The sequence below is a fragment of the Typopeltis vanoorti genome, chromosome 13, assembly GCF_054136105.1.
Source record: "Typopeltis vanoorti isolate ZY-2024b chromosome 13, IOZ_Tvanoo_1.0, whole genome shotgun sequence".
NCBI classification, from domain to species: Eukaryota; Metazoa; Arthropoda; class Arachnida; order Uropygi; family Thelyphonidae; genus Typopeltis; species Typopeltis vanoorti.
The window spans coordinates 69,114,772-69,142,308 of NC_143561.1; the positions used below are offsets into that span (position 1 = coordinate 69,114,772).

Sequence of the window (27,537 nt, forward strand, 5' to 3'; positions counted from 1 at the left end):
ATATTGAAACTCTAACTTCAAATAATAGATATATTGATATACTTTGATATTGCCTCACTGATTACCAATATTATCTTTAAAGGCACCTTCTTCTTCTTTGAGTGCCATCTCTGATCAGATGTTGGCAACCACACTGGCAAATTTCGAGGGATCCCAGTCTACTGTCTGATGTCTGCCAGCCAAGATTTTCTTCTTCTTCCTTGTCCTCTTCTTCAAATTTTATCTTCTCTTTTATAATCAATTGAAATATCTTATATTTTTCATTAAGTAGGTGACCAAAATTATTATTATTATTCAGGCCTCCATGGAGTCAAAAGACTCATCATGGGAGGTCCTTTCTAAGAAACACAAGTCTATCAAGACTCATCGAGGGAGGTCCCTCCTAGAAAACACAAAGTCTATCATACCACTCCTTAAACGCATTGACCGTTCTCGCTCTCACCACTGCCATCATGCAATGCATTCCATGGTTCAACCACCCTGCATGCAAAGAAACCACTCCTCACCCTCTTTCTCACAGTTTCCTTTCGTAACTTCCAGGGATGGCCCCTTGTCATGACTCCTTCCAGCTGTTCAACCAAGCGAAAGAATTCCCCCCAGTGTCAACCCTGTAACCACCTCTCAACAATTTAAAAGTCTCAATCATATCACCCCTCCTTCTTCTATCCACCAAACTCTGCAGTCCACACTCCCTCAGCCGATCCTCATAACTAACATTGTACAGTCCTGACACCATCTTTGTTATCTGCCTTTGTACCCTTTTTCACAGTTAATTTATCCCCTTCAAATCCTGGGCACCAGATCTGAGAACAATAGTCCAAGTGTGGTCTGATCAGAGTCTTATACAACAGAATGATAACCCTTTTATCTCTGCAGGTCAGTGTCCTTCTCATTATTGCAGCAATCCTCTGTGTTACCTTCACTATCTTTGCAATATGTCCCCTAAATTTCAGGTTTCTATCAATCATCAAACCCAGATCTCTTGTCTCTTCTACTTCCTCCAGTTTAACTCCTCCCATAGAGTATGCAGCATCCCATAGATGTGTCCCAAACCTCAAGACCTTACATCTTGCTGCATTAAACTGACACCCTATTCATTTGCCTCTATCTTGCAGGACTACCACAAATCCTTTCGCAGGACTACCACATCTGCACTATTACTAATAACCCTTCCCAGCTTCGCATCATCTACAAACAACTGAATCTCCCCTTGCAATCCAGCAATCCATGGACAATGTCATTGATATAAAGGTTGAACAATATAGGTCCCAGTACTGATCCCTGTCAAACCCCACTTGTAACCTTCTGCTTTTCTTTCATATTGCTCCACCATACACAACTCTCTGATACCTATCAGACAGCCAATCCTGAATCCAGTTGACCAATCTGACATCCAGACCCATGTGCTGCAACTTGAATATCAGCTTATTATGTGGCATCCTGTCAAATACCTTTGCTAAGTCTAGGAAAATGGCAGTATATGCCTTCCCCTCATCTGATGCTCTTGTAACTTTATTATAAAAGGCTAGCATATTGCTAAAACAAGAGCGTATGCAGTTTTTCTTCTTTTTATGTTATCTAAAATTTCATGTGATTTCCCCATTTGTTCTAGTACTTCTTGATTGCATGTTTTTGTTATACAGCAAGACCATAAATTGCATTAACTATGTTTACTCTAAGCTCTAAATTTAAATTGCAGTTGCATAGTGTTGATTTCAAAAGGAGAAAATGTTTTCTTGCCATTTCAATTCTAACTTTTATTTCCATTTCTGGATTGCATTCTTCATTTAATCATCATCCGAGACATTTAAATTCTGTTCACTCTCTCTCTCTCTCTCTCTCTTTGTTTCCCATTTAAAGAAAGTGCTGAATTAAGAATTGGTTTCTTGCTTATGACCATGAATTACACCTTAATACTCTTAAATAATGTTTTCCCTTCTTTCTCTTTTCCTTTGCTATCAATTCTGGATATACATTTTTTTTTTTGAAAGAAAAAAATTTACAAACAAATAGAAGGGACTGCTATGGGATCCTCCTTCCCTTACCCTCATTTTTAAATTATTACATGGAAAGCCATGGAATCAGCTTTTCTCAAACCATCTATCTGGATAAGATATATTCTGGGTGATTATAAAATAACATCAAGTGTTCAGAGCCCTCTCGCAAGAAACGCACCAATATTCGGTAGACGTACACAGTGAAACATGGGGATTCGATTTAACGAAAAAAAAAGTACCAAAAGTCGCCAACATGGGAAATTTTGGCGCTATTTACCGAGTAAAATGCATTAATTTGCATTATCGCATTTCTTGTGAGTGATTACGCAATAAAAGGAAAGCCTGTGAGATTTCTTATCATTCGTAGATGAACTGCTTTTCGATGCCTCTTACCTTACATGAGCATGAGCGTGCTTTGTTAGTCACACTCTATTATCAGCAGATCAACAATGCCAGTGCTTGTCTTCGTGATTTTTGGCGTATGAAAAATTTACGAAAAGGACTGATTAGCGTAACAAACTTATGAAAACTGATTCGGCGATTTGAAACTACTGGAACTCTAGCAGTGCAGGTAGGCAGGGGACGCAAACCAATCAATCACCAACAAGTTGAACAAGTTGCAAGTGCTATTGTGGAACAGGAGATGACGAATGTGCAGGGTGCCATCAGTGCACGAGTAATATCCCGGCAAATGGATATCTCATACACAACGGTGTGGAAAATCCTACATCAGATGTTGAAGTTTTATCTATAAAATCAGTCATGTTCAAGAATTGCGCCCTGGTGATGCAACCACACGAATCAACTTATCTTTGAAATTCTTAGCGCGCATGGAAGTGGATGATGCATGGCCATGGCAGATTTTATGGAGTGACGAAGCGCACTTTATTTGAACGGTGCTGGCTAAATGAGAAGAACGAAAATGTCGACGTATGTGAGAAGTGTCAGGATAGGCTGGAGCATTTAGGAATAGAAGCTGACATTGGGACCGTAGCGGAAGGACTTCGGCGGGAGTTCATGAAAATGAAAAATGACCTTCATCTTCTGCATGAGGAAACTGGAAGTGCTCAGTAAGGAGATACTGGAAGTTAAAATTGAGTTTAATGTGTTCAACAGAGAAATTAGGACTATAGAGATTACTTTAGCTGAAGTAACTAGAACAGGATTACATATGGGTGAGTCGTTGGTGAATGATGCAGTAATAAATAGTATGGGAGTGATTGGGAGTCAACAAAATAAAACCACAAGAGGCCTAGAAGAAACGAGATGTCGTGAGAGTGGGGGGTAAGTAAAAGAGCAATGAGTAATGAAACTGGGAGAGTCATGCTGAATAGCATAGAAAATGAGTCCACGAGTGACGCTTGTGTGGACTTGAATGAAGTTAAGAGTGGTAAGATATATGGTGATTCTATGATTAAGGGTATGGAGAGTGGTATGCATGAGGAGTGCTTGGCTGGTGGGACAATAGAAAGAGAGGGCATAAAGCAGACAAGATGATAGTTATGGTGGGTACAAATGACCTGAGTGGTGGTATATATACCAGGTAGGAAAAGATTTAAGAACATTGTTAGATATTTTGAAGAGAAAAAGTGTCAATGGGAGGATAGTGTGTGTGCTGCCTCGTTTTGACAATTACGAGTTAAGTAGACGAGCGATGATAATGAATGATATGATTTGCCTGGAAGTCTGGAATTTGTTGATGTTTGGAGTGTGTTTGAAGGAAAAAGACAGTTGTATGCTAGAGATGGGCTGCATCTGAACATGGAAGGATATAAGCGATTGAAAAAGTTACTGTTTTCTGAACAAGTTGAAGTAATTGGGTAGGGAAACTAATATTGAAAAGGTTGAGTGTTAGAGAGAGAAACTTTAGCAATGATTGTATATTTATTGATCCTTATTCGCAGAATAAATTGCAGAAGAGGGGGAAAAAAATCGGCATGGGACTACTGAAATTAGTGACTTATATATCAGGCCGGTACAAGATCTAGAGGGAATCTGCAATTTTTGTATACCAATGCAAGAAGCATTCGAAATAAGAGAGAAGAATTTTTGGCATTAGTCAGTGCAATCTCACCAAAAGTTGTAGACATTAGTGAAACTTGGCTGTCAGTAGAAGATGTGGTCACTGGAATTGAATGTGATGGGTACAGTATTTTCAGGGAAGATAGAACGGGGGAGGAGTACTGTCGATGATAACTGATGCGTTGCAGCCAAAGAAAGTAGTATATCAAGATGATAGACATGTGATTGAAAGTTCATTTGAGGCGGTCTGGTGCGAAATAGTGACCAATGCAACCAAATATACAGTTGGATGCTGTTGCCAGGGAGTACAGGGGGAGATATTGAATTCATGCTTCAACAAATTAGTGCAATGAGTGCAAGTTTAGTGATTATTATGGGGGATTTTAATTATGGTGATATCAATTGGAAGGAGGAAATATCACGTAGCAAAAAGGAAATGGAGTTCATACATCTTCTACGAGATAATTACTTTAAACAGCACATAACTGAAGAGACACGTGGTGTGAGAGTGTTGGACCTGGTTATTGGTTCAGAGGATATATGCATAAGTAAGGAGTCCTCGTTACCTCCAATTGGTGAAAGCAATCATGTGGTATTGACTTGGGAGGTTGCAAAATCTGTGGATTTTTCTGTTAAGAAGGGGGTACATACGGAACTACAGGTTAGGCAATTATAACAAGCATCAGAGTGAGATTGCAGCCATCCCATGGCAGAACATATTGCAGGGGAAAGATGTTAGCAGTGCATGGGATAAAATCAGCAGATATCTGAGGAAAGCAATATCAGATTGTGTCCCCATGGTCAGGAAGTCAAACAAGGCAGACGTTAGATGGATGAGCAGTAGTATCAAGCTTGATCTGCAAAAAAAAAAAATGTTATGGAGAATTTACAAGGAGAAAGGTGATCAGTACATGAGCTGTACAAGGCTCAAGCTAGGAAGGTTACCAGCATAGTAAGAAAAGCTAAATCAGATTATGAGAAGACCTTAGCCAAAGAGATCAAGGGTAATCCCAAAGAGTTCTTCCGCTATGTGGCAAGTAAAAGGAAGAATGACTTCGGAATGATAACTTTAGTGGGTGCTGATGGTATTGAGGTGACAAAATCAGATGTAATAGTCGAGTTACTGAGTGATCACTTTTCAAAAGTCTATCACCCGGGTGAGGATATCTCTGTACCTGTAGCAATAACTAATGTGAGAATTGAAGCTAAGAAATCAGAGGTATTTAATATATTTCAAAATTTAAATGCAAACACTGCTGTAAGCTTAAATGGAATATCAGCTCGGGTGTTGCATGAATGTGCAAATGAATTGTCAACCCCTCTTACTTGGATATTTAATTTAAGTTTGAACTCTGGTATGGTCCCTAGGGAGTGGAAGTTAGGCAAAGTGGTTCCTTTGCATTAGGGTGGTTCCATAACTGCGGTAGTTAATTACAGACCGATCACCATCTCAGGAGTAGTGGTAAAAGTATTGGAAAAGTTGGTTAAAGACAAAATTCAAGAATGGGTGAATTAGGATATGATACTCTATAAAGGCCAACATGGTTTTGTTAAATGTAGATCCTGCCTTAGCAATCTATTAACTTTTCATAATAGAAGTAATAGAATGACATCTGAGTTGAACAAAGGAACTGGCTACACAGTGGTACTTCTGGATTTTGCTAAGGCTTTTGACAGGATACCCCATGGAACACTGTTACGCAAATTGGAGCAGATGGGAATGGATACTAAATTAGTGATATGGATAGGAGAATGGCTCAGGGAGAGATACCAGAAGGTGGTGTATAGAGGAGCTGAGTCCAGAATGAGGCAGGTGACCAGTGATGTGCCTCAGAGCTCTGTGCTTGGGCCATTGTTGTTTAATTTGTATATAGGAATATAGGTATATAGGTATACATGATATAGGAAATGGCTTAAAGGGAGATATTCAGTTGTTTGCTGATGATGCAAAGTTGGGTAGCACAATAAAAAATCAAGCTGATGTTGAAAGTTTGCAGGATAATTTAAATAAGCTGGTAGAATGGGCAAAAGGTAATGGATGTCAGTTCAATGTGGAAAAGTGTAAAGTCATGCATTTTGGGATTAAAAGATTACCAGCTGTGTACTACATTGATAGAACAGTAGTCCAAGAAATTGATGAGGATAGGGGCTTAGGAGTGTTGGTAGATAGGGAGATGAAGTTCAGAGGACACATTGCTAAGGTGTCCAAGATTGCACATAGGATTACGTGGTTGCTGAGGAACACACTGACATCCAGAGATAAAGAGGTTATTATTCCCCTTTATAAAACGTTGATACTTCCACGTTTGGATTACTGTGCTCAGGTCTGGTCACCTGGATTCCTTGGAGATGAGGAGGCTGTGGAGAGGGTTCAGAGAAGAGTGACTAAATTGGTGGGTGATGTAAAAAATGCTCCCTACATTGATAGATTGAGAGCTTGTGGATTGCAGAGGTTGGTTGATAGGCGGAGAAGAGGGGATATGATTGAAACATTTAAATTACTGAAAGGTTTTTATAGGATTGATGCAGGGGAAATGTTTCAGCTGTGTGATAGTGATGGAAGAACAAGAGGTCATCCCTGGAAATTAAAGAAGAGTGTGGCTAACAAGGGTGTCAGAACAAGGTTTTTTGCCTGGAGGGTGGTGAAAGAGTGGAATTCATTGCCTGACTTAGTTATGAGCTCTTTGTCTTTAAACGAATACAAGAAGAGATATGACAGATATTGTTTTGCTAGTTTGGGTCTCCCACAATGAGTCTACTGACTCCATGGAGATACCCGTAATAATAATGATAATAATAATAATATTAACACACGTACTGTAGCATTTGGGCTGAAACTAATCTGCACATGTGTCTGCAGATGCCTATCCACTTGCCCAAAGTCACAGTGTGGTGTGGATTTACGGCATCTTTATCATGGGTCCATACTTTTACGAGGAAAATCGCCAAAGTGGACCGGTGACCTGTTCCATCAATGCTAACAGGTATGCCAATATGCTAAAGAACTTTGTGGTACCACAACTGCAGCAAAGAGGATGTCTCGATTCGACCATCTTCATGCAGGATAGTGCACCACCCCCACATCGGACTTCAGGTACAGCGTGTTTTATGACATTTCTCTGGCAGAAGAATCGTTAGTCGTGCATTTCCCATGCCATGGCCACCGAGATCGCCTGTGGGGATTTCTTAAAAGCATTGTGTATCAAGGAAACGTACCTGATATTCCAACTTTGAAAGATCGAATAACATTACACGTGAGACAAATCAATTCCGATATGTTGCGAGCCACTGTGGAAAATGTCGTGCACCATATGCAGTTCCTGTAACATCAGAATGGTGGTCATATTGAACCTCATTTGTAATTAACAATAAATGTCATGAAATCGATGCGTGCTGTCTCTCATTTGCCATTTAGTCATTCATTAGTTACACATACTAAAATTAATTTGGCAGTGCCGAAATTTCCCCTGTTGGCGACTTTTGTTACTTTTTTTTTTTCATTAAATCGAATCCCCATATTCCACTGTGTACGTCTACCGAATATTGGTGTTTCGTCCAATACATTATTCGCTAGAGGACTCTGAACACTTGACGTTATTTTATAATCACCTAGTAGATAAGAGTTCTCTATTTGGCCTTGTGGCCCAGACACATTACACTCCTTCCTCTGTCACCTCAATAGTCTACATCCAAGTAAACCCTCCTTTAGTGTATACAGAAAACCTACTCACAGAGGCAGATGCAGTCACAAACTTTCCCACAACCACTCCTCTCAACAATATGGCATCATTAAAATTCTAACCAATAGAGCCCACAATCTTTGTTCCAGTGGAACCTGTACATTCCACTAACATGTTCCACTAAAATAAATTCCAGTATAAGAACCCATTTGTTCCAGTGGAACTACTATATACAATTCATCTAAAAATCAAGACATAAGTAGAAGAATTCATCATAACATATTAATGATAGATGTTGAAAGTTTTCTCACTTGGTTATACTATGATTTAAAGATGTCAAGAAATTATATTCTTGGTTTAATCCTTTATCCAAGTGTAAGCAAACAAACTTTACGTGTGAAGTAGCTTCATGACTGAGCAACTCACATATAGAGGCTAATGACTTCACATCACTTGTCTTAGTATCCCATAATGCAAGGCACGTATCCTTATAGACATGTATAATGCTATGCTTTATGGGAAGGGTCACTATCCAGACCAGTTTTGACCTTTATTGAGGTCTCATCAGTGGGAGCCAGACCCAGAAGTGACACCAGGTTGAAGTAATGCAGAAGTCATTGTCCTCTATATACGAGTTGCCTAGTCATGAAGTTATTTCACACGCAAACTTTATTTGTTTAAACTTGGATAAACAATTAAACCAAGAATATAATTTCTTGGCATCTTTAATTTAAATTAAAATATTAATACCAGAATCACTACATATTAAATATTTTTATTTGTAATATTTTTTTTGACTAAGTTTCATTGCCATTGTCAATCCAGTTATAGGAAAACTCTATAAAGAACAACAATTTAATTGAAAGCACGTGATATTATGTACACTACAGGTTGCAGGAGAATAGCAATATCTGCATTAATAAATATTCAAAATAAATTAAAATAAATTAATTTAGTTAATTATTTTTAAATATGAGCAAAATTTAATTACAATTAAGGAACACATGAATGGTGAGTATTAGTTAATATAACTCCCCAAAATTGAGATAGCTTTAGGCATTCGCTTATGTTCAGGTTTGGGTTGTGAATGTGTGTTTCACAGTTTTCTTTGTAAAGTTTTTCTAGAAGAAAGTAACTTTTATGTAACATTTTGGTTTTGTTCCACTGAATTCTGTGTTTTGTAGATAAACTGTGGCTTGATAAACCAGATTTCTTGGGTTCTTTATGAGAAATGTATTCTTGATGATCTTCAAGATGGATTTGTGCAGATTGACCAGTTTGTCTATAATAACATAAGCCACAAGAGCAGAGGATTCTGGATACTTTGGAGGAAGTAAAAGATGAATAATGGTAATAATCAGTTACATGAAGAGTAAAAAGAACAAGCCAGGAAAGTGACTCAGTAAAGAGTATGAGCAGAAATTGGCAAATCAGGCAAAGAAAAACCCTATAGAGTTTTTTTTAGATATGTGACAAGTATCAAGAAGAATGATCATGGTAAAATGAAGTTAATGGATGAAAGTAGTAGAATGGTAACTGCAGCAGAGGACATTACTGAGGTATTCAGTGATCAATTTATAAGGGTGTTTCATCCTGATCAGGATGGAATCATGAGGAACGTAAGTCTAGAAGACATAGGAGAGGATGGCTTAATTGTGAGTGAACAGGAGGTATTTGAGGAAATAAATAAACTTGATGGCAATAAGGTGATAGGATTTGATGGCATATTACCACACATTTTAAGGGAAGGTTCCAGAGAATGGGCAGTAGCATTGGCATGCCTGTTTAATAAGTCTTGCAACAGCACAGGTTTCAAGGGAGTAGAAGGAGGGTAAAATTGTTCCACTGTATAAAGGTAGTGATAAGGTTGTAGCTTCAAATTATAGGCCAGTCTGTATATCTGGAGTTGTGGTGAAGGTACTGGAGAAATTGGTAAGCGGTAGGATACAGAAATGGGTTGATAGCAGCAGTATTCTCTGTAGTTATTAGCATGGGTTTGTTAAGGAGAGATCATGTTTCATTAACTTACTTATGTACTATAATAAGGTGGCAAATACCCAGGATAGGAGAGATGCACATACAGTGGTGTCCTTAAATTTTGCAAAGGCTTTTGCTAGACTGCCAGATGATAAGCTCTTAAATAAACTGAAACAGATGGAATTGGATAACAGACTTCTGAGTTGGATCAGTGACTGGCTGTTGAATAGGTATCAGAAAGTTATATATGGGGGGTGTGGTATCCTGAAAGAGAAAGGTCACTAGTAGTGTGCCATTGTTGTTCAATTGGTATGTTAGTAACATTAGGATGGGTTTAACTAGTGATATACAACTGTTTACAGATGATGCAAAACTGGGGAGAGCAATGCAGAGTCAAGCAGATGTTATGGCCTTACAAGAGGACTTTGAGATTTGGTAAGCAACGATGGTATGCAAAGTATACACTTGCTGGGGAAACTTTAAAGGAAGTAGAGGAGATGAGAAATCTAGGAGTGATGGTGGACAAGGACCTGAAATTCAGGAGCCACGTTGTACAAGTTGTGAAGACATCACATTTATTATTGGCAATGATGTGGAGGACCCTAACATGCAGAAATATAGAGGTTATGAGTCATTACATAAGGCCTTGATCAGGACTCATATGGATTATTGTGCACAGATTTGGGTGCCAGGTTTTCACGGTGATGAGGATATGTTGGAAAGAGTGTGGAGAAGATTCACAAAGGTGGCAAGTGGTCTTTGGAATGTGGAGTGCAATTACAGATTGAGAGAATAAGTTGCAGAGCCTAGTGAATAGGAGGAATGGGGGGGAGAATATGATTGAGACATATGAGCTAGTCAGGGGTTGCTATCAGGTTGACATGGAAGAGATTTTTCAGAATGGGAGATGGGGGGTTGGAAAAAGAGGCCATCATTGGAAACTGTATAAGTAGAGTGTGAGCAAAGGAGTGAGGAGTAGGTTCTTTGCATGGAGAGTGATTGGTGAGTGGAATGAATTGCCTGATGTGTTGTGAATGCAGGCACATTGAATCAGTTTAAAGCACAGTTGGATGAGCATTGTGGGCAATACTGTGACCCCCCCCCCCCATGATGAGTCTCCAACCCCATGGAGATCAGAGTCAGACGTCTTTTGGTGAAGTAAGGAATGTATTAAGTTTGCAAACTGGACAGAAACGACTTGTACATTAATCTGTCGAAATAATCTTGCTATTTTTTCTGAAATTCCATTAACATATGGAATAGAAATTCTGGTAATTTCTTCTGGAGGAGAAGTAAGACAATGGCCTTAATAATTGATTATTTTTTCGATAGGTTTCTCATTATAACCATTAGTTATAAAGCTAGCTCTGATAATAAACAATTCTTTCTTTAGAAGAGAATCTGTAGAACAAATTTTATGAGCTCTGTCAATTAAGGATTTGATTTCACCATATTTCTGACAAGAGTGATGATGAGAGTTAGAATCGATATATTTTTTACCAGTATGAGTTGGTTTTCTATATACTGTGTAAACTACCATTTGGTTGAAAGAGAATGAGAACATCCAGAAAAGGAAGACAATTATTGTTTTCTAATTCCCGAATAAATTTGATTCTTGGGTTTATTGAATTAATATTTTCAAGAAATTTATTCAGACAAGGAGGAGTTCCATACAGCACAGAGATCATCAACACATCTGTACCGAATCAATGGTTTTGGTGAAAAAATGTCCAGAATATGTTGTTTGAAATGATCTATAAAATAATTGGCTAGAGTTGGGGAAAGGGGAGACCCCATAGCTGTTCCCTCTATCTGTTTATACAGTCTGTTCTGGCATCTTAGGTATTCTGCATTAATGACAAAGTTGAATAATTTTACAATATCAGAAGGAAAGTCTTTATTAAGCAATTCAAGCATATCTGTCAATGATTAATCAGATGCAAGAAGCTGTTATTTTTTTTTTATCAACCATGATATTGATTCTATTATGAGTGAATTATCTAATATACTATCTACCGAAGAATTTGATGCCATTTACAAGATTTCTTCAGACCCAGACAAATCCATGTTCAAGCTCCATGATTTCTCAAATATATGTTGTAAATTCAAAAATCTAGCTAACAATTCCTATTTGGCCTACACCAAGTTTTTCCTTTCCATTTCTCTTACAAATATTTTATTATTATTTAATATTTATTATTTATGTGACACCTCCAAGGAGTCTGAAGACTCATCGCAGGAGGACACCTATTGTACAACTCTCCATCTCCACCTCTACACCAAACCTCGTCTAATCATCTACATCAGCGCCATCTACTGCCCATCACCACCACCACCACCACAGCTAGTATTTTTTGTCTGTAAATTGTGTATGTTCTGAAGGGCCGATATGTCTCTATGTAGGATGAAAAACCCAAGTTTCCGGGAGAGAAAAACCCTGCTACCTCCGTATGAGATCAGCTAACTCACCTTTGATTGAAAAAGTCCATATAAAGATTTCTCCCATCATGATGGGACTCGAACTTAGGCCTTTTCCAATTGAAGGGAGCAACGCACCGTCGTTCTTCCAATTGCACTACGGAGGCATTATTTTCTTAGCCTGTTCTTAAGTATGCTTGCATAAATCTTACCTGGCACACTCAGTACAGAGATTATTCTGTAATTCTCACATTTGGTTTTATTTCTCCTTTTATAGATGGATACTATAAGAGCTCTACCCTAATTATTCAGAATTCAACCTTTTGACCAGGTCTTCAGAATGATTCAGTATGATCACTATAAAACTTTTACCACCACATTTGAGCATCTCTGTTATAATATCATCAACTCCATTAGTTGACATATTTCACATTTCTGATGGCTTATCTATCTCATTCTATTCTACTGATATGAATTATTAATTGTATTTCTCTTGAATATTTTAATTAAAAATGTAAGTTCTCATTAATCAAGAAATCAAAAGATACCCTAAAACATTCCTTCAAACATGCAGTAATAGCACATTATTCAGTTCCTCTACAGTTAAGCCTCAGTTTAGCAAACAAACAGACATAACTTTTGTTGTGTTCCAGGACAATTCTCACTTTTTTTGAACACTCTTGGATATATATTCATTCCTATGTGTTCAGCCTTCGCATCTCACATTCTTTCTTTCTTTCTTTCTCTCTCTCTCTCTCTCTCTCTCTCTCTTACATCGTCCATTGACCTATCTTTCAGTCTTCACCTGCCCTGACACCCTCTTGCATCTCCTCTTCTTTCTATGTTTACATTACTAACCCCCCCCCCCACCAGTCTCCTCTCTCTTCTTTACTTATTCTTTCATATCTCCATTCACTTTTTCATACCTCTCTCTCTCTCTCTCTAATTATTCTTCTCAGGTAGATTCCTGTTTGCATTTCCTGCTTCCAATCATTTTTCACTGCACATTCTCAACATATATTATAATTACAAGAATGATTATCTATTTTTTTAAAAATGTTACTGAGTTTATTATTGTGATATGTGAATAACCAACAATAAACCAAGTTAAATTTATAAACTTTAAGATATATCATACAGAATCTCTAAATAAGATTATTACCCTTACTGCTTGATCCCTACGACAACGGGCTTATGCTGTAAATACTGGAATCTAAACCTACATCCCAACTATCATATAACTGCATCCAGCACAATTGAAAGAATGACGGTATGTAGTGCCCTTCGATCGGAAAAGGCCTAAGTGCGATCTTGTCGTTACAGGAGGAATCTTTATATGGATTTTTTTTCAATAGAAAATGAGTTAGCCAATCTCATACGGAAGTAGAAGGGTATTTTCTCCCAGAAACTCGGGTTTTTCATCCTGCATACAAATAAATCAGCCCTCCAGAACACATGCAATTTACAGACAAAAAATAATAGCAGTGGTGGTAGGCAGTAGATGGTGTTGATGTAGATGATGATAGTAGAGGTTCGGAGCCGTGGTGGAAACAGAGAGCTGTAGAGTAAGTGTCCTCCCTCGATGAGTTTTCGGGTTCCTTGGAGGTGTCACAAAATAACAATAAAATAATAAGAATTATAGCTCTAACAAGGTGTGATCAGAAGAGTGAGAGTGGTTTTTGCATAGACAGTGGTTGGAGAGTAAAAGTAAAACATAGTTTGATGAACTGTGTGAATGACAGCGTGAATTCCCACAATAAGACTTTTGACTCCACAAAGGTCTGTTGACGATAATAATAATAAACTAATTAATGAAAAGTGATAAGTGGAGTAACCTGGCCGGCCTGTTGGCCGAGTGGTTAGCATATCCGCTCTCCAGCCAAAAGGCTGTGGGTGCGAATCACACCATGGGCATGTTTGTGATTGTCTGTGAAAATACTAGTGGTGGTGGTCATAGATGGCGATAGTGTAGATGATGAAGGTAGTTGCGGTTGGTGGATTTGTGGAGACGGAGAGTTGTAGAGTAGGTGTCCTGCCTCAATAAGTCTTTAGGCTGCCTGGAGGTGTTGCGTAATAATAATAATAGTTATACCATTTACAATAATACATACTATGATGAATCAACTACTGGAACTGATGATACTTCTGATGCTTCTGATTTATCTGCAGGTAGAGTAGCAAAAGATTTTAAGCTTTCTGAAGTTTCTGTAGTTGTATCTTCATTATCTTTGCTACTAGATGGCAATTCCATATGCAAAAGTTCTGCTACTTTTTCCACTACCTAAATTGAAAATCAAAGTTTATAGTGCACAGATAACTGCAGAAAGTCAATATGCCATGTTTATGTAACATTAAAAATATGATAAAAATTAAAAAAAAACTAAACTTCAATTACCATACTGGCATGGTTACACATAAATAAAAACACAGATGTGAAATGTCACTAAAATTAAAATAACATTAGGATACCAATGAAATAACATTTATGCAAAGCTGTGATTCATGTCAAAGTTTTTTTTCTGGAGCAAAAAACTACATAGAAACTGGAATGAAAATAAATAATTTATTGACTAAATTTAATTATTTACAAGTTCAAGTTTCAGAAGCTGAAACTTGAAAGTATTATCAGAAGAGAGTCATATGCATAGAGGATGACAGTGGAATTCTTCATGGTAATTTTTGTTATAAATGCTGACAGGAAAAAGGACATCAGATCTGTTGTTAACTGGGTTCTGTACAACTTGTGCCCCTTCCAGGAACAGTCTTTCTGATTTAAACTGGGATTTGTGAAGTAGGCTAACTTTCTTCTATCTGATGAAACAATCATCCCCCAAGGCATGTTATGCTAGACCACTTTTTTGGTTGTCCATACTGGATGTATTTTTTTAATTTTATTATTATTATTATTTTGTGAAAGGTAGGTCATGCCTCAGTAACTTGCTCACGTATTATAACACAGTGACGGCTGAACTGGATAAGGGTAATGGGTTTACGGTGATTCTACTGGACCTTGCCAAGGCCTTTGACAGGATTCCACATGGAATTCTAATCAGTAAATTGCAGCATATGGGAATGGACATAGGGTTGGTGAGATGGATAGGAGGGTGGTTGACGGAGAGATATCAGAGAGTGGTTTACTCGGGAGTAGAGTCCACAAGACGGCCTGTGACTAGTGGTGTGCCACAAGGATCTGTTCTTGGACCACTGCTGTTTAATTTGTTCATAAATGATATAGGAAATGATCTGAGAGGAACAGTTCATTTGTTTGCGGATGATGCGAAGTTGGGTAGGGCAATAGTGAATGCAGATGATGTCAAAATTTTGCAGGATGATTTGGATAGATTGGAGGTCTGGGCTAAGGAGAATGGATGTCAGTTTAATGTGGCAAAATGTAAGGTTATGCATTTTGGGGTGAATAGATTGGCGGCAGTTTACTGCATTGGTGGAACCGTGCTCCAGGAAATTGATGAGGCACGAGATTTAGGAGTGTTGGTAGATAGGGAATTGAAATTTAGGGGACACATTGCAAAAGTGACCAAAACAGCTCATCAAATCACTTGGTTGCTGAAGAATACGTTGACAAGCAGAGACAAGCAGGTTATTGTTCCTCTGTATCGAGCCTTGATAAGACCCCATCTAGACTACTGTGCTCAGATTTGGTCACCTAGGTTTCTTCTTGATGGGGAGGAGGTGGAGAGGATCCAGAGGCGAGTGACCAAGATGATAGCAGGTCTGTGGAATGAACCGTATGAGAACAGGTTGAGGATTTGTGGGTTGCAAAAATTGGTTGATAGGCAGAGGAGGGGAGATATGATTGAGACATTCAAATTACTGAAGGGTTTCTATAAAATTAATTCAGAAGATATTTTTGAGAACAGGGCTGGTTGTGGGAGGACTAGGGGACATCCATGGAAACTGGGCAAAAGTGTGGTTAGTAAAGGTGTTAGAGCTGGGTTCTTTACTTTTAGAGTAGTGAATGAGTGGAATGCGCTCCCTGAGTCTGTGGTGGATGCTGTGACAGTGAATGAGTTTAAGGCGAGGTATGATAGATACTGTATGACTGTCAAATAGTTGTGATGAATATGATTTGGGGCCTCCCTCGATGAGTCTAATGACTCCCTGGAGTTGCCCGTAATAATAGTAATAGTAATAGTAATAGTAATTATTATTTTCTGAACATGGAAATGGATGTGAAGCATACATCATTGATATATTTTATCCATATGACTGTTTGGGTGGTTAATCTGATAACAATCTTTAACGTTTATGACTCACTCTTTTTAGTATACTTTGTTTACCACACTACTGCATTTCCTATGTCTGCTTATTGCAAACCATAAAATCACAAGTTATCAGACAAATTATGTGATTGCATAGACTCATAACCAGTGGATATCAATTATAAAATAAATCAAACATTATTGCTTGCACATAATGTTTTACACATTAATTGATTGCCTTACTTGCAATACTGCAGAAACAAGAGAAAAAATATTTTCAGACAGCTAATATTTTGTTTTGGGGTTTCAAACCAACATCTTAAGAGCACAAAAATATATGTTACAGTGCACAAAGCATTAAACAATCCAGTAGCTGTAAAAACAATTCAAAATTGCAATTAAAAATAGTCTCTCAGACTTGTAGCAACTTCTATGCAACATTTTTATGCAGTTTTATTCCATCTAATCCTGTGTATGAAGGGGGATATCCAAAGCATAGCCTGCCATTCCCAACTTACTACAATCATAGCCAATGTATTTTTTACATTATGCAGCAAGGCAAATGTTAACTGATTTTTCTGTCTATTCTTAACAGTCCAAGTTGCAGGCACAGGATATTTTATATTCTCCTGAATGTATTAGAGCAGTGGTCTCCAAACTTTTTTGATCGCGTACCCCCAAGACAGAAAAAATAAATAGCGCGTACCCCCAATTGATTGAGCAAAAATCTATTGTAATAAGTATTATAAAGAGGAAATATGCCTTGTATCATCATATAATAATTAAAAAAGCTAGATATTTTTACAAATTATTTTTATTATTAACAGCTTACAAATATATTTATTACAATATTTAATGTGAACAATGGCCTTGCATTTCTTTCATAATTGCGTATGTATTTCTTGAAATTATTTCAAGAAATCAAACAATAATTTCTTGAAATAATTGTTTGATGGCTTCTGATACTGCGATACGTAGGTCTGGTTCCAAGTTTAATTTATTTCGATATTTGATTTTAATACCTGTCATTGCAGAAAATTATACCTCACATAAATAAATAGAACCAAACGGTAGGAGTGCATCATTTGCTGTGTTTACTAAATTGCTATACACTGACTTCAGTCCCATCTACCAATTGTGAAGAGATTTCTGTTGAAATTCGTTTTTCAAAGTTGTGTTGTATCTAATGTCAATTAATTTATTATAATATTAATATTAATTCACTATTTCTAGTAAACGTAAAAGTAAGCACAAAAAGGTGTTGGAACTGCACAGAAACAATATATACTAAAAAATCGTTAAACTTACTACTAATAGTCAAATAATTAATACAACTGTGGTGTCATCTGTAGATAGCAGGATAACTAAGCAATTTTCCTTCTCTAGTTGGGCTTGTCAACACTAGGATTCTCTGGCAATGATAAGAAGTAAGAAATTTACTCCCTTGTTTTAAAAAACATGACAGCTTTGCCACGGATGATTATGTGTGCAAAGTCGCCCAATGTGCGCTACTTGCAAATTTAAGTTTACAGGATATTTATAACATCTTTGTCTACATTAGATATATGTTTAATTGATGAAAGAAAGTAATATTCTTTATCTTTAATTAATTGCTTAATTTTTTTCCTATCAATATAAAACTTTTTTTGACGTACCCCCACGTATCGACTTGCATACCCCAGGGAGTATGCATACCCCACTTTGAAGACCACTGTATTAGAGGATGGAATTTGTCCTTAGGCTAATATATGATGGTTGTCAGTTTCATGAATGATTTAATGATATACGTAACCAAGATTCATAACATATTCGATACGTAACAACTTTCTATAGCAAACTTAATTCTTGCACTTTCATACACTTCCAAGGATCAGCCCTTGTTCTTGCCATCCCCTGTGTCTTGTTATTTGGATAATCGCTTCCTTTCATGTTTGATAAACAACTCTGAACAATTTTATCTCAATCACATCACTCCTGCTCCTGCCAAACTTTGTAGATTACATTACTTTCAATCTCTCCTCATAGCCAACATAATAAAATCCTCATATTAATTCTGTTACCTGGCTTGCATATTTCAAGGCTATCATTGTTATCTCAACTAAATAGGAATGACTGCCTTAGAATCTCCACATCATGATACATCTTTTTGCTTGTCACTAAGGCATAAAAAAAAAAAGGATTAACTGCTTCCAGTTATGTATAATTCAGGATTATTATTATTATTTATAAACAAATCTCCATAGAGTCAAAAAGACTTATGATAGGTGTTCTCACTCAACAGCAACATATCTACCATACTGAACTTTAAACTCATTCAGAGTACACTCACAATACATTCCATTCATTCACCTTTACATAAAAAACATATCCCCCACTCCCTTCCCAGTTTTATGTAATCCAAAAACCTCTAATTCTTCTCATCCTGATCTCTGTGTTATATACAAGGGTTGTAAATAAAGTAGTGGCAACATGTGCACAAAATGTAAAATAGTTTATTTATCAAGTCTATACAATTACATTCCTTCAATGTAATCTCCTGCCATGTTCTACACCTGTTTCCAAAATTGCGGGAGCCAATGGATACCATCAGCAGAGTGTTCCCTGTTGATATCAGTGATAGCATGACTGACTGCTTAAAGCACATCAAGCAACCATAGACCTCTGACAAGTTCTTACATTTTGGGGAACAAGTTGAAGTTACAAGGACTCATATCTGGTGAATATGGAGAATGTTTCAATACTTCCCATTGCCACCTGTCCAATATCTCTATCACAATTGCAACACATGACATTGTGCATTGTCATGCAACAAACATGGTGGAGAACCAGTGAAAAATTGCGGTTTCTATCTCCTTAAAGCTGGATACAAATGGTGCTCCAGAAATTGTCGACAGTACTGTGCATTAACAGTTTGCCCTTGGGACACAGCATGATGAAAAATGACACCTTGAATGTTGTAAGTGACTATCAGTCTCACTTAACTTTGCTGGGTTCCTGGTAAGTTTTTTTTTTTTTTTTTTTTTTATTGGGGGTGATCCTGAATAGTGTCATTCGTTGGATTGTCTCTTCAGTTCAGTCTCATAAGTCCTTGCCTAGGTTTCATCAATGGCTACAATATGATTCAGGAATGCATCTCCTTCATTTTTGTATCATTTCGAGTGGAGGCCAGCAACTGTGTGCCTGTGCCATATTTGCATCTCAGTCAAGTAATGTGGAGCTCAATGAGCTGAAATTTTGCACATACCAAGACTCTGGTGGTTTATCCCAGTTTCCTGGGCCAACTGGTGTAAGTTTACAATCCACTGCTGATCAACAAGCTCAACATGTTCATCTGAAATGTCAGGTTGTCCCGCATGGCAATTATCATCTAAGATCTCATCCCATAGGAAATGCACTGACTCGTCTTGCAACAATCCGGTATGATAGGGCACTGTCACCACAGGCTTCCCTAAGGCCATGATAATGGTTGCTTGCAGTGTAACCTCATGAAACCATGATCCAGGATCATTTTTAATCAAGATTAACATTTGAGTTACCAACTACATCTCCTGACAGTGTTGCCACTACTTTATTTACAGCTCTTGTATGATTCCTGTATTAACCATGTAAAATCACTTACTAACTTAAATGTTTATTTCATATTGCCTCTTTCATGCCTGGTCAGTGAGCTACAAACTTACATCCCTCACCTCTCTTTAAACCCATTCCAGTTTTGATAATACATTAGTCACTCATGTCTGAACTCCCTCCAGAGTACTATCATCATCATTGGCAAACAGAGGAACCAAATCTGTGCACAATAATCATTGATATGTAGAGTTGATACAACCGCATCCTTATCTCTATTTATCAATATGCTCCTTATCATAGCCCTCTGAACTTGAGACCTCTCTATGACCATCAACCCCAGATCTCACATCTCATCCACCTCCCACACCACATTTCTTCCAAATATTCCAAATTGCAGGTGCATATCTCTGCACTCACCTTGCTCTTATTAATATTAAAACAGCATACTGCTCAATTTCCAGGCTAAGTTGGACAAAACAGGGATATGATTGAAATGTTAAGTTGGTAAGGGGTTGTTACTGAGTGAATGTGGAAGAAATTTTTCATGGAATGGAATAGGGAGGTAGAACTGGAAACTGTATACAGAAGGTGTGAGCCAGTGCCTATGTATTCTCTCCATGCACAGTGAGCATTTTACTAAATTTATATTGCATGGTTCTATGAAAATAAATTTACATGGTTAGTGAGTGGAATGCATTGCCTGACAGTGCAGTAAACTGTCATTAAACATTCATTAAACACAATGAATGTGTTTTAAGCACAATTTGATGAGCTTGTGTGTGTAATAATGTGTACTTCCCACAGCAAGTCTTTTGACTCTATGGTGGTCTTGTTTTAATACTAATAACGATGATATATCAAATATGAAAAAAAAAAAAAAAAAAACAGTGCCAAACAGAACTCTAATCAGGATACTCCGGACATTGTCGATAAATATAGATGCCAAGCGAAATGTTAATGAAAATTAAAGCTATAGTTTTTTAATATGATCAGATTGTTTAATTTTTTTGTCATTTTTTTACATTTTTTTATGAAGTTCTTTATCAACTTCCATATTTAGTCCCATAACATTAAGAATGGATCTCTTAAATTGCATGCTGCTCTTTGTCAAGTGATATATATTTAAAAATTGCCAATGGGTTCATAAAAACCAAAATGTAAAAAATGTCAAGTTAAGAGCAGAATTTGTGGATATAATAAAAGAACACTGTAGTTTAAATGCTGGGCTATGGTCAGCTATATAGTTGTTCTTGCACCTGGCATGAAGTCGAGAATAACCATGTTTATTGTCATATCCATTGTATTTTATGGGAGAGTTGTAGTCAAATAAAAATTCATAACAACAATATGTTTCTTGCAACACTGTCTAAGAGTTCACAAACTGCTACTGCTTAAAAGTATATTCTCTCTCTCTCTCTTACATGCACTCATATTCAACAAAAGAAACAGACTAAATGTTTTACAAGTTGTCTAGGACTCAGACTCAAAAACAGCACCCCAATTTTCCATTGTTTATATTCGAAGTGCAAAATTAACCTCTATTTTGTTACTAAATGCAACAAGGAAATTATCAAACAGATAATAAATACACTTAGCAATTTTCGAGAAGAATTACAGAACAACATGCAAGATAATAAGTAAATAGTAACATTAACTTACATCAGGCTCAAGACATTTTTGAAAATGTTCAAGTAAGCCTTTAACCCGGCAGTGCTCCAAATATTCATTAAAGTCTTCCATTTCCAGCAATCGCTGTTGATGCAATGGGGTCAGCTTACTGTATCTTCCAATTTTATGACCCTTTTTAGGTTTTGCTGAAAACAACTTTCGAAGTGCATCAGAAGGCTCCTTTCCACCTGTGTCAATAAGTGTAAATCTATCACTGCTTACTGGAAACTTCCAGGTATGTATATTCATAGGTCTTGATATATCGCATGGAATTATATGTTTTGTACAGCATATTGGAATAAACTGCTTCTTTCTGGTATTTAAAAAAAATATATATCATTATTAAAAAATAATATATTACAGGTATCTATTATTCGAACTATCTATTATTATAGGTATCTATTATTCGAATAACTATCTGTTATTCAAACTTATATTGTTATTATAATCAAGTAATTTTATTCTTGTAGTTACCCATATTATATCCAAACATATGCAAACAAATGTTAAAATTAAGAGTTATATCAGTTTATGTCAAAATAAAAATAAACTATAATGTAAGACAACCTGTGTTACCTAACAAAGTACCTGTGAAAAGGTACATATTCACTTTTTTGAGATTGTATGGAAGAAAGAGAGGGAAGTGTGTGTGTGTGTGTGTGTGTGTGTGTGTGTGTGTGTGTGTGTGTGTGTGTGTGTGTGTGTGTGTGTGTGTGTGTGTGTGTGTGTGTGTGTGTGTGTGTGTGTGTCTTTTGCCCAGGTATCCAGGTATGATAACGAAGAGCTGTGGAGAAGAGCATTGATAATGAATAGTATAATAATCAGAATGTCTCGAAAGAGGGGCTTGGAATTCATGGAGGGAATTTGAGGATGAAAAGGAACTGTATGTGAAAGACAGGATGCATATGAATGAGGAAACATGTAGGCATCTGGAGAGAATGCTGTTCTCTGAACGAGTCCGTGCAGGAAAACTAGAATTATCAGGGTAGATGGTAGCAGGGGGGTGGCCTCTTGTGGGGATAGATCTTGAGAGAATGGGGAATACATCAGGTAATGCTCAATTCACTGGAGTCTGGAGGAGATAATGATCGGTATAGAAACAGTGACATTTTTATTCTTTATACTAATGACAGGAGTATCAGGAATAAAGATGAATTGTTGGTGCTGATAGCATCAGACTGTCCAAAGATTATTGGGATCTCTGAGACATATGCTTGATGGAAAATGATATACTAGCAGGAATAGAAGTCAAAAGGGTATGGAATTTTTTGACAGGACAGGAAGGCAAAATGTAGTGGTGGAGTACTGCTTATGACAAGTGATGACTTATCATAAGCAGTACTATTATGTCCTCTCAAAGTGGAGGCTTTGGAGGGCAATGGCACTAATGGTTTTGAAAGCATATGCTGTGAGGTAGATGTCGGCAGGATGGGATATTTAGTGGGATGTTGAGGTTGAGGAGCAGAAGATGTTTAGGCAGTTGAACTTGGCAAGTGCAAGAAGAATGATTGTTATGGGAGATGTTAACTACAGCAGTATACATTGGGAAGAGGAAACTGCATGTAGTAATAAGTAGTATCGTATCCCTATCCACCCACTGTTGGATTTTACCTTTAACCAAGTTTTCTAATATTTTAATAACCACTCCTGATATATTCATTCATCTGAAGTTTGCTACTTCTGTCTTGGAGCCACCTTTATGTAATGGAACTATACGTGTATTGAGGCTTAAGTTCTGTAAAGAATTCATGTTAGAGGTTTAATGGAATATTAACACCACCGAGAAAGGATTAAAACTAATTTTAATACTTCCAATATTTCGTTTCCATCGCAGAGACATCTTCGGGGATTACAAAAACTTTTTGTAACAACACACACACACACACACAAATACAATACAAAGTGAAACTAAAGTCCTATCTAGGTGATGTGCCCTCTATGGGCATTTGCAGGTGGCCTGGGATGTAAAGAGGGATCTCTGATAATTAAAGTTTTCCAAATTTGGGAAGTTTAATGCAACCGTATTTGTTTAAATTAGGTTGATTCCTGAGTGCAGATGCAGATTCAAAGAATAGCCTTTCTTTTTTGAATTTACTATGATGGAGCATGGTAGTTTTTTTCCAGAAGATTCTGTGGGATGTATCCAAAACATGGTCTGCAAGGCCAGACTGACCATAATCGTTTTTGCAGATGTAAGAACTATGTTCTTCTAACTGGATGGATGCGGACCTGCCTGTTTGTCTGAAGTAGACAAGTTTAGAGGACAAACAGGCAGGTCAGCATTCATCCAACTATTCTTTGAATCTGCATCTGCACTCAGGAATCAACCTAATTTAAACAAATACGGTTGCATTAAACTTCCCAAAATTTGGGAAACTTTAATTATCAGAGATCCCTCATTCCAGGCCACGTGCAAATGCCCATAGAGGGCACACCACCTAGATAGGACTTTAGTTTCACTTTGTATTGTATTTGTGTGTGTGTTGTTACAAAAAGTTTTTGTAATCCCCGAAGATGTCTCTGTGATGGAGATGAAATATTGGAAGTATTAAAATTAGTTTTAATCCTTTCTCAGTGCTGTTAATATTCCATTAAACCTCTAACATGAAGTAATGGAACTATCTTACCCTCTTTCCAATCCCTTGGAACCTTGCCAGCACTAAGAACATATTGAACAACTTCATCAGAGGCAATGCCAATTCTCTTGCATATTCATGTAGTACACAGGCTAACATACCATCCAGTCCCAATGCTGTATTCATATTGATATTTTTTAATATGCTGAACATATCCTCTTCATCTACACATCAGCAGTAATTAAAGTCATTGTACCATAGTAATTTTTTCTCTTACTTGCTACATAACAAAACAAAACTCTTTTAGATTTACTTTGGCTACTTAGCTCATTTTCTCTCATAATCTGATTTGGCCTTTCTTACTAGTCACACTTCTTGCTTGTATTTTGTCCTGCTCTTGAGTATGCTTATCACCTTTTTATATCTTTATATGCTTTATAACTCTATTCATCTACTTAATCCCCACTTGGTTTATCCTACTAACCTTGGGTATGCAGTCTGATACTGCTTTTCTCAAACAATCTCTGATCATTTACCATGCATTATTAACATTCTTTCCTTGTAGCTTCTCAAGCCATGGCACTACTCCAAGATGCCTCCTAAGTTTGTCATAAGTACAAGCTTTATAGTTCAACATAAACCCTTTTTTTTTGACAGAGAATTCCACATGTTTAGAAACTTCCCAGAACAAGACTGCATGGTCACTCTCCATAATTGAAGGTAGAGTGGCACGTGGCGGTGAATTTGAGCTGTGCAGAAGAAAGTGATTTTTAATCGGTGAATAGTCTGTTTTTTTCCCCATTTTTCTACATTTTTGAGTGCTAAATTGGTTCTCAGAATACAAGTGTACTTCAGTGGTTGTTTTTTGGAAGTTAGTTGCTGTCGTGATATAATATACTTTGGTTACCGTCAGAATCGAATGCATAAAGGTGGAAGACAAAACGAAGCTAAGTTTTCATTACTGTATTTAGTTATATTTCATTTTATTTAATTACATTTAGTACTTAAATGTTTTTTTGCTTATAATTGTTTGTACTTTTTTTTTTCTTATTTATTTAACGGAATTTATTAATTGAACAATTATTAAAGATTACGCTACTCGGCAGTAGGGAATGATGACGGATTCAGCAGCAGTCGCAAGTGACGTATCACCAAGTCCTCCGCCATTTAAGAACTCAATTATAAGCAATATCATAAGGGACTTTGTGGCATGCAGTATTTGCGGCATGTATGCATCTTGGAAATTAGATATGTGGCTTGTGAAAGAGAGTGGAGAGCGTATGTGCGCAAAATGCAGGCAGTTGGAGGAAATAAGTGCATTAGAAATATCGATATCCGACTTTGTTGCTCCAGGAATGGGGAATGAATGTAGGAAGACAAGTAGTGTGATAGGAGAGAATGAAAAAGAGATATATATGAATGAGAAAATAATAGTTAATAGTGTGGAAGGTATGAGTGACTGTGAAAGTTTAGGAGATGGTTTTGTTTGGGAGAGTGAATTTAGATTAAGAGTGACTGACCTGCAGAGGGAGATAGATGAGTTGTAAGAGGAAGTGGAATGTCTTGTCAATGAGAGCAGAAGTATGAAAGATAAGATTAGGAGAATGGAAGAGATAAATGCAAGGCGAATCAGAGTAGGAGAGAGAGAGAGAATTTAGGGAGTATGAATGAGAGGTATGGGGGATGCTAGAATAGGAGAGAATGGAAACAGTAGAAGAGAGGGAATAAGAGAGAGGTATGGGAATGCTAGCAGACGAGAGCATGGAAACAGTAGGAGAGATAGAATGAGAGAGAGATATGGAAGTGCTAGAAGAGGAGAGAATGGAAACGGTAGGAGAGATGGAATGAGAGAGAGGTATGGGAATGCTAGAAGACGAGAGGATGGAAACAGTAGGAGAGACAGAATGAGAGAGGGATATGGAAGTGCTAGAAGTGGAGAAAATGGAAACAGTAGGAGAGAGGGAATGAGAGAGATGTATGGGAGTGCTAGAAGAGGAGAGAATGGAAAGAGCAGGAGAGAGAGGTGTGGGAATGCTAGAAGAGAGAATAGCAGTAGAGGAGTGGGAATGAGAGAGACCTATGGGAATGAAAGAAGAGGAGAGAATGGAAACAATAGGAGAGAATGGAAACAATAGGAGAGAGGGAATGGTAAGAGGTATAATGTATGGCGACTCAATGATCCGTGGTGTTCAAGATAGGATGTGTGAGGACTGTTTGCCAGGAGGAACAATAGAAAGGGTGGCTATGGCAATTAAGAGAGGTAAAAGGGTGGATGAGATGATTGTGATGGTAGGAACGAATGACTTGAGTAGTAATGTAAGTCGAGCAGCGAGAGATATGAGATTTTTGCTTGAGACTGTATGGAAGAAGACAGAGAGAGGAAAAACAGTGTGCATGTTGCCTAGGTATGATAATGATGAGCTGAGAAGAAGAGCGGTGATATTAAATGGCATAATAGCGAAAATGTGTGACTAGAGAGGACTGATATATGTGGATGCTTGGAGTGCGTTTGAGGAAAGAGAGGAATTGTATGCGAGAGACCGTTTACATATGAATGAGGAAGGACGTAGGCATCTGGAGAGATTGCTGTTCTGAACGAGTCAGTGTGTTCCACAGAGGATGATAGCAGGGGTGGCCTCTTGTGGGAATGGATACTTAGGAGAAGGGAGACGATGTCAGGTAACACTGAGCCCAGTGGAATCTAGAAGGGATGATGCTGGGTATAGAAACAATGGCATTTATATGCTTTATACTAATGCCAGGAGTATTCGGAATAAGGGAGAGGAATTGGTGGCTCAGATAGCATCAGCCTGGCCAAAGATTATTGGGATCGCAGAGACGTGGTTGACAGAAGAGGATATAATAATAGGAATAGAAGTCGCTGGGTATAGCATTTTTCGTCAGGATAGGAGGGGAAAGCATGGTGGTGGGGTACTGCTTATGATAAGTGGTGACCTATGTCCTCTAAGAGTGGAGGCTTTGGAAGGAAGTGAGACAAATGATTTTGAGAGCATATGGTGTGAGGTAGAGGTAGGCAAGACCGGATATTTAGTAGGGTGTTGCTACAGACCAAGGAGCACAGAATGTGGGGACCAGGAGAAGTTGAGACAGTTGAGCATGGCAAGTGCAAGAAGAATGATTGTGGGAGATTTTAACTACAGCAGTATAGATTGGGGAAAGGAAGATGCATGTAGCAATAAGGGAATGGAATTTCTAGAATTCTTGAGGAACAAATGTCTTAGGCAACATGTAACAGAGGGAACAAGAAGTTCAACAGTTTTGGATTTGGTTATAGCATCAGAAGAGTTGATAATAACTGAGTTGACTTTTCTTCCACCAGTTGGAGAGAGTGACCATATGGTTTTGACTTGGAAAATGAATAGACATGCAGGAGTATCAATGAGATGGG

General features: G+C 37.6%; 1 protein-coding gene and 1 long non-coding RNA gene across 2 annotated transcripts in view; both read right to left on the reverse strand.

Annotated features, from left to right (window-relative positions):
* The window catches only part of LOC150100261 (uncharacterized), a 101,392-nt gene extending 81,551 nt beyond the window's left edge, over positions 1-19,841 (reverse strand). Inside the window, exons 1-2 of the mRNA XM_090402621.1 lie at positions 19,611-19,841; positions 14,206-14,375 (exon numbers count right to left, since the gene is read on the reverse strand). Coding sequence (XP_090258747.1) covers positions 14,206-14,375; positions 19,611-19,841 — 401 coding nt within the window. The remainder of the gene's footprint in view (positions 1-14,205; positions 14,376-19,610) is intronic.
* A 1,828-nt stretch (positions 19,842-21,669) lies between these two features.
* The window catches only part of LOC150100263 (uncharacterized), an 83,007-nt gene continuing 77,139 nt past the window's right edge, over positions 21,670-27,537 (reverse strand). The window contains exon 3 of the long non-coding RNA XR_016549264.1: positions 21,670-21,865. This is a non-coding gene — a long non-coding RNA (uncharacterized LOC150100263). The remainder of the gene's footprint in view (positions 21,866-27,537) is intronic.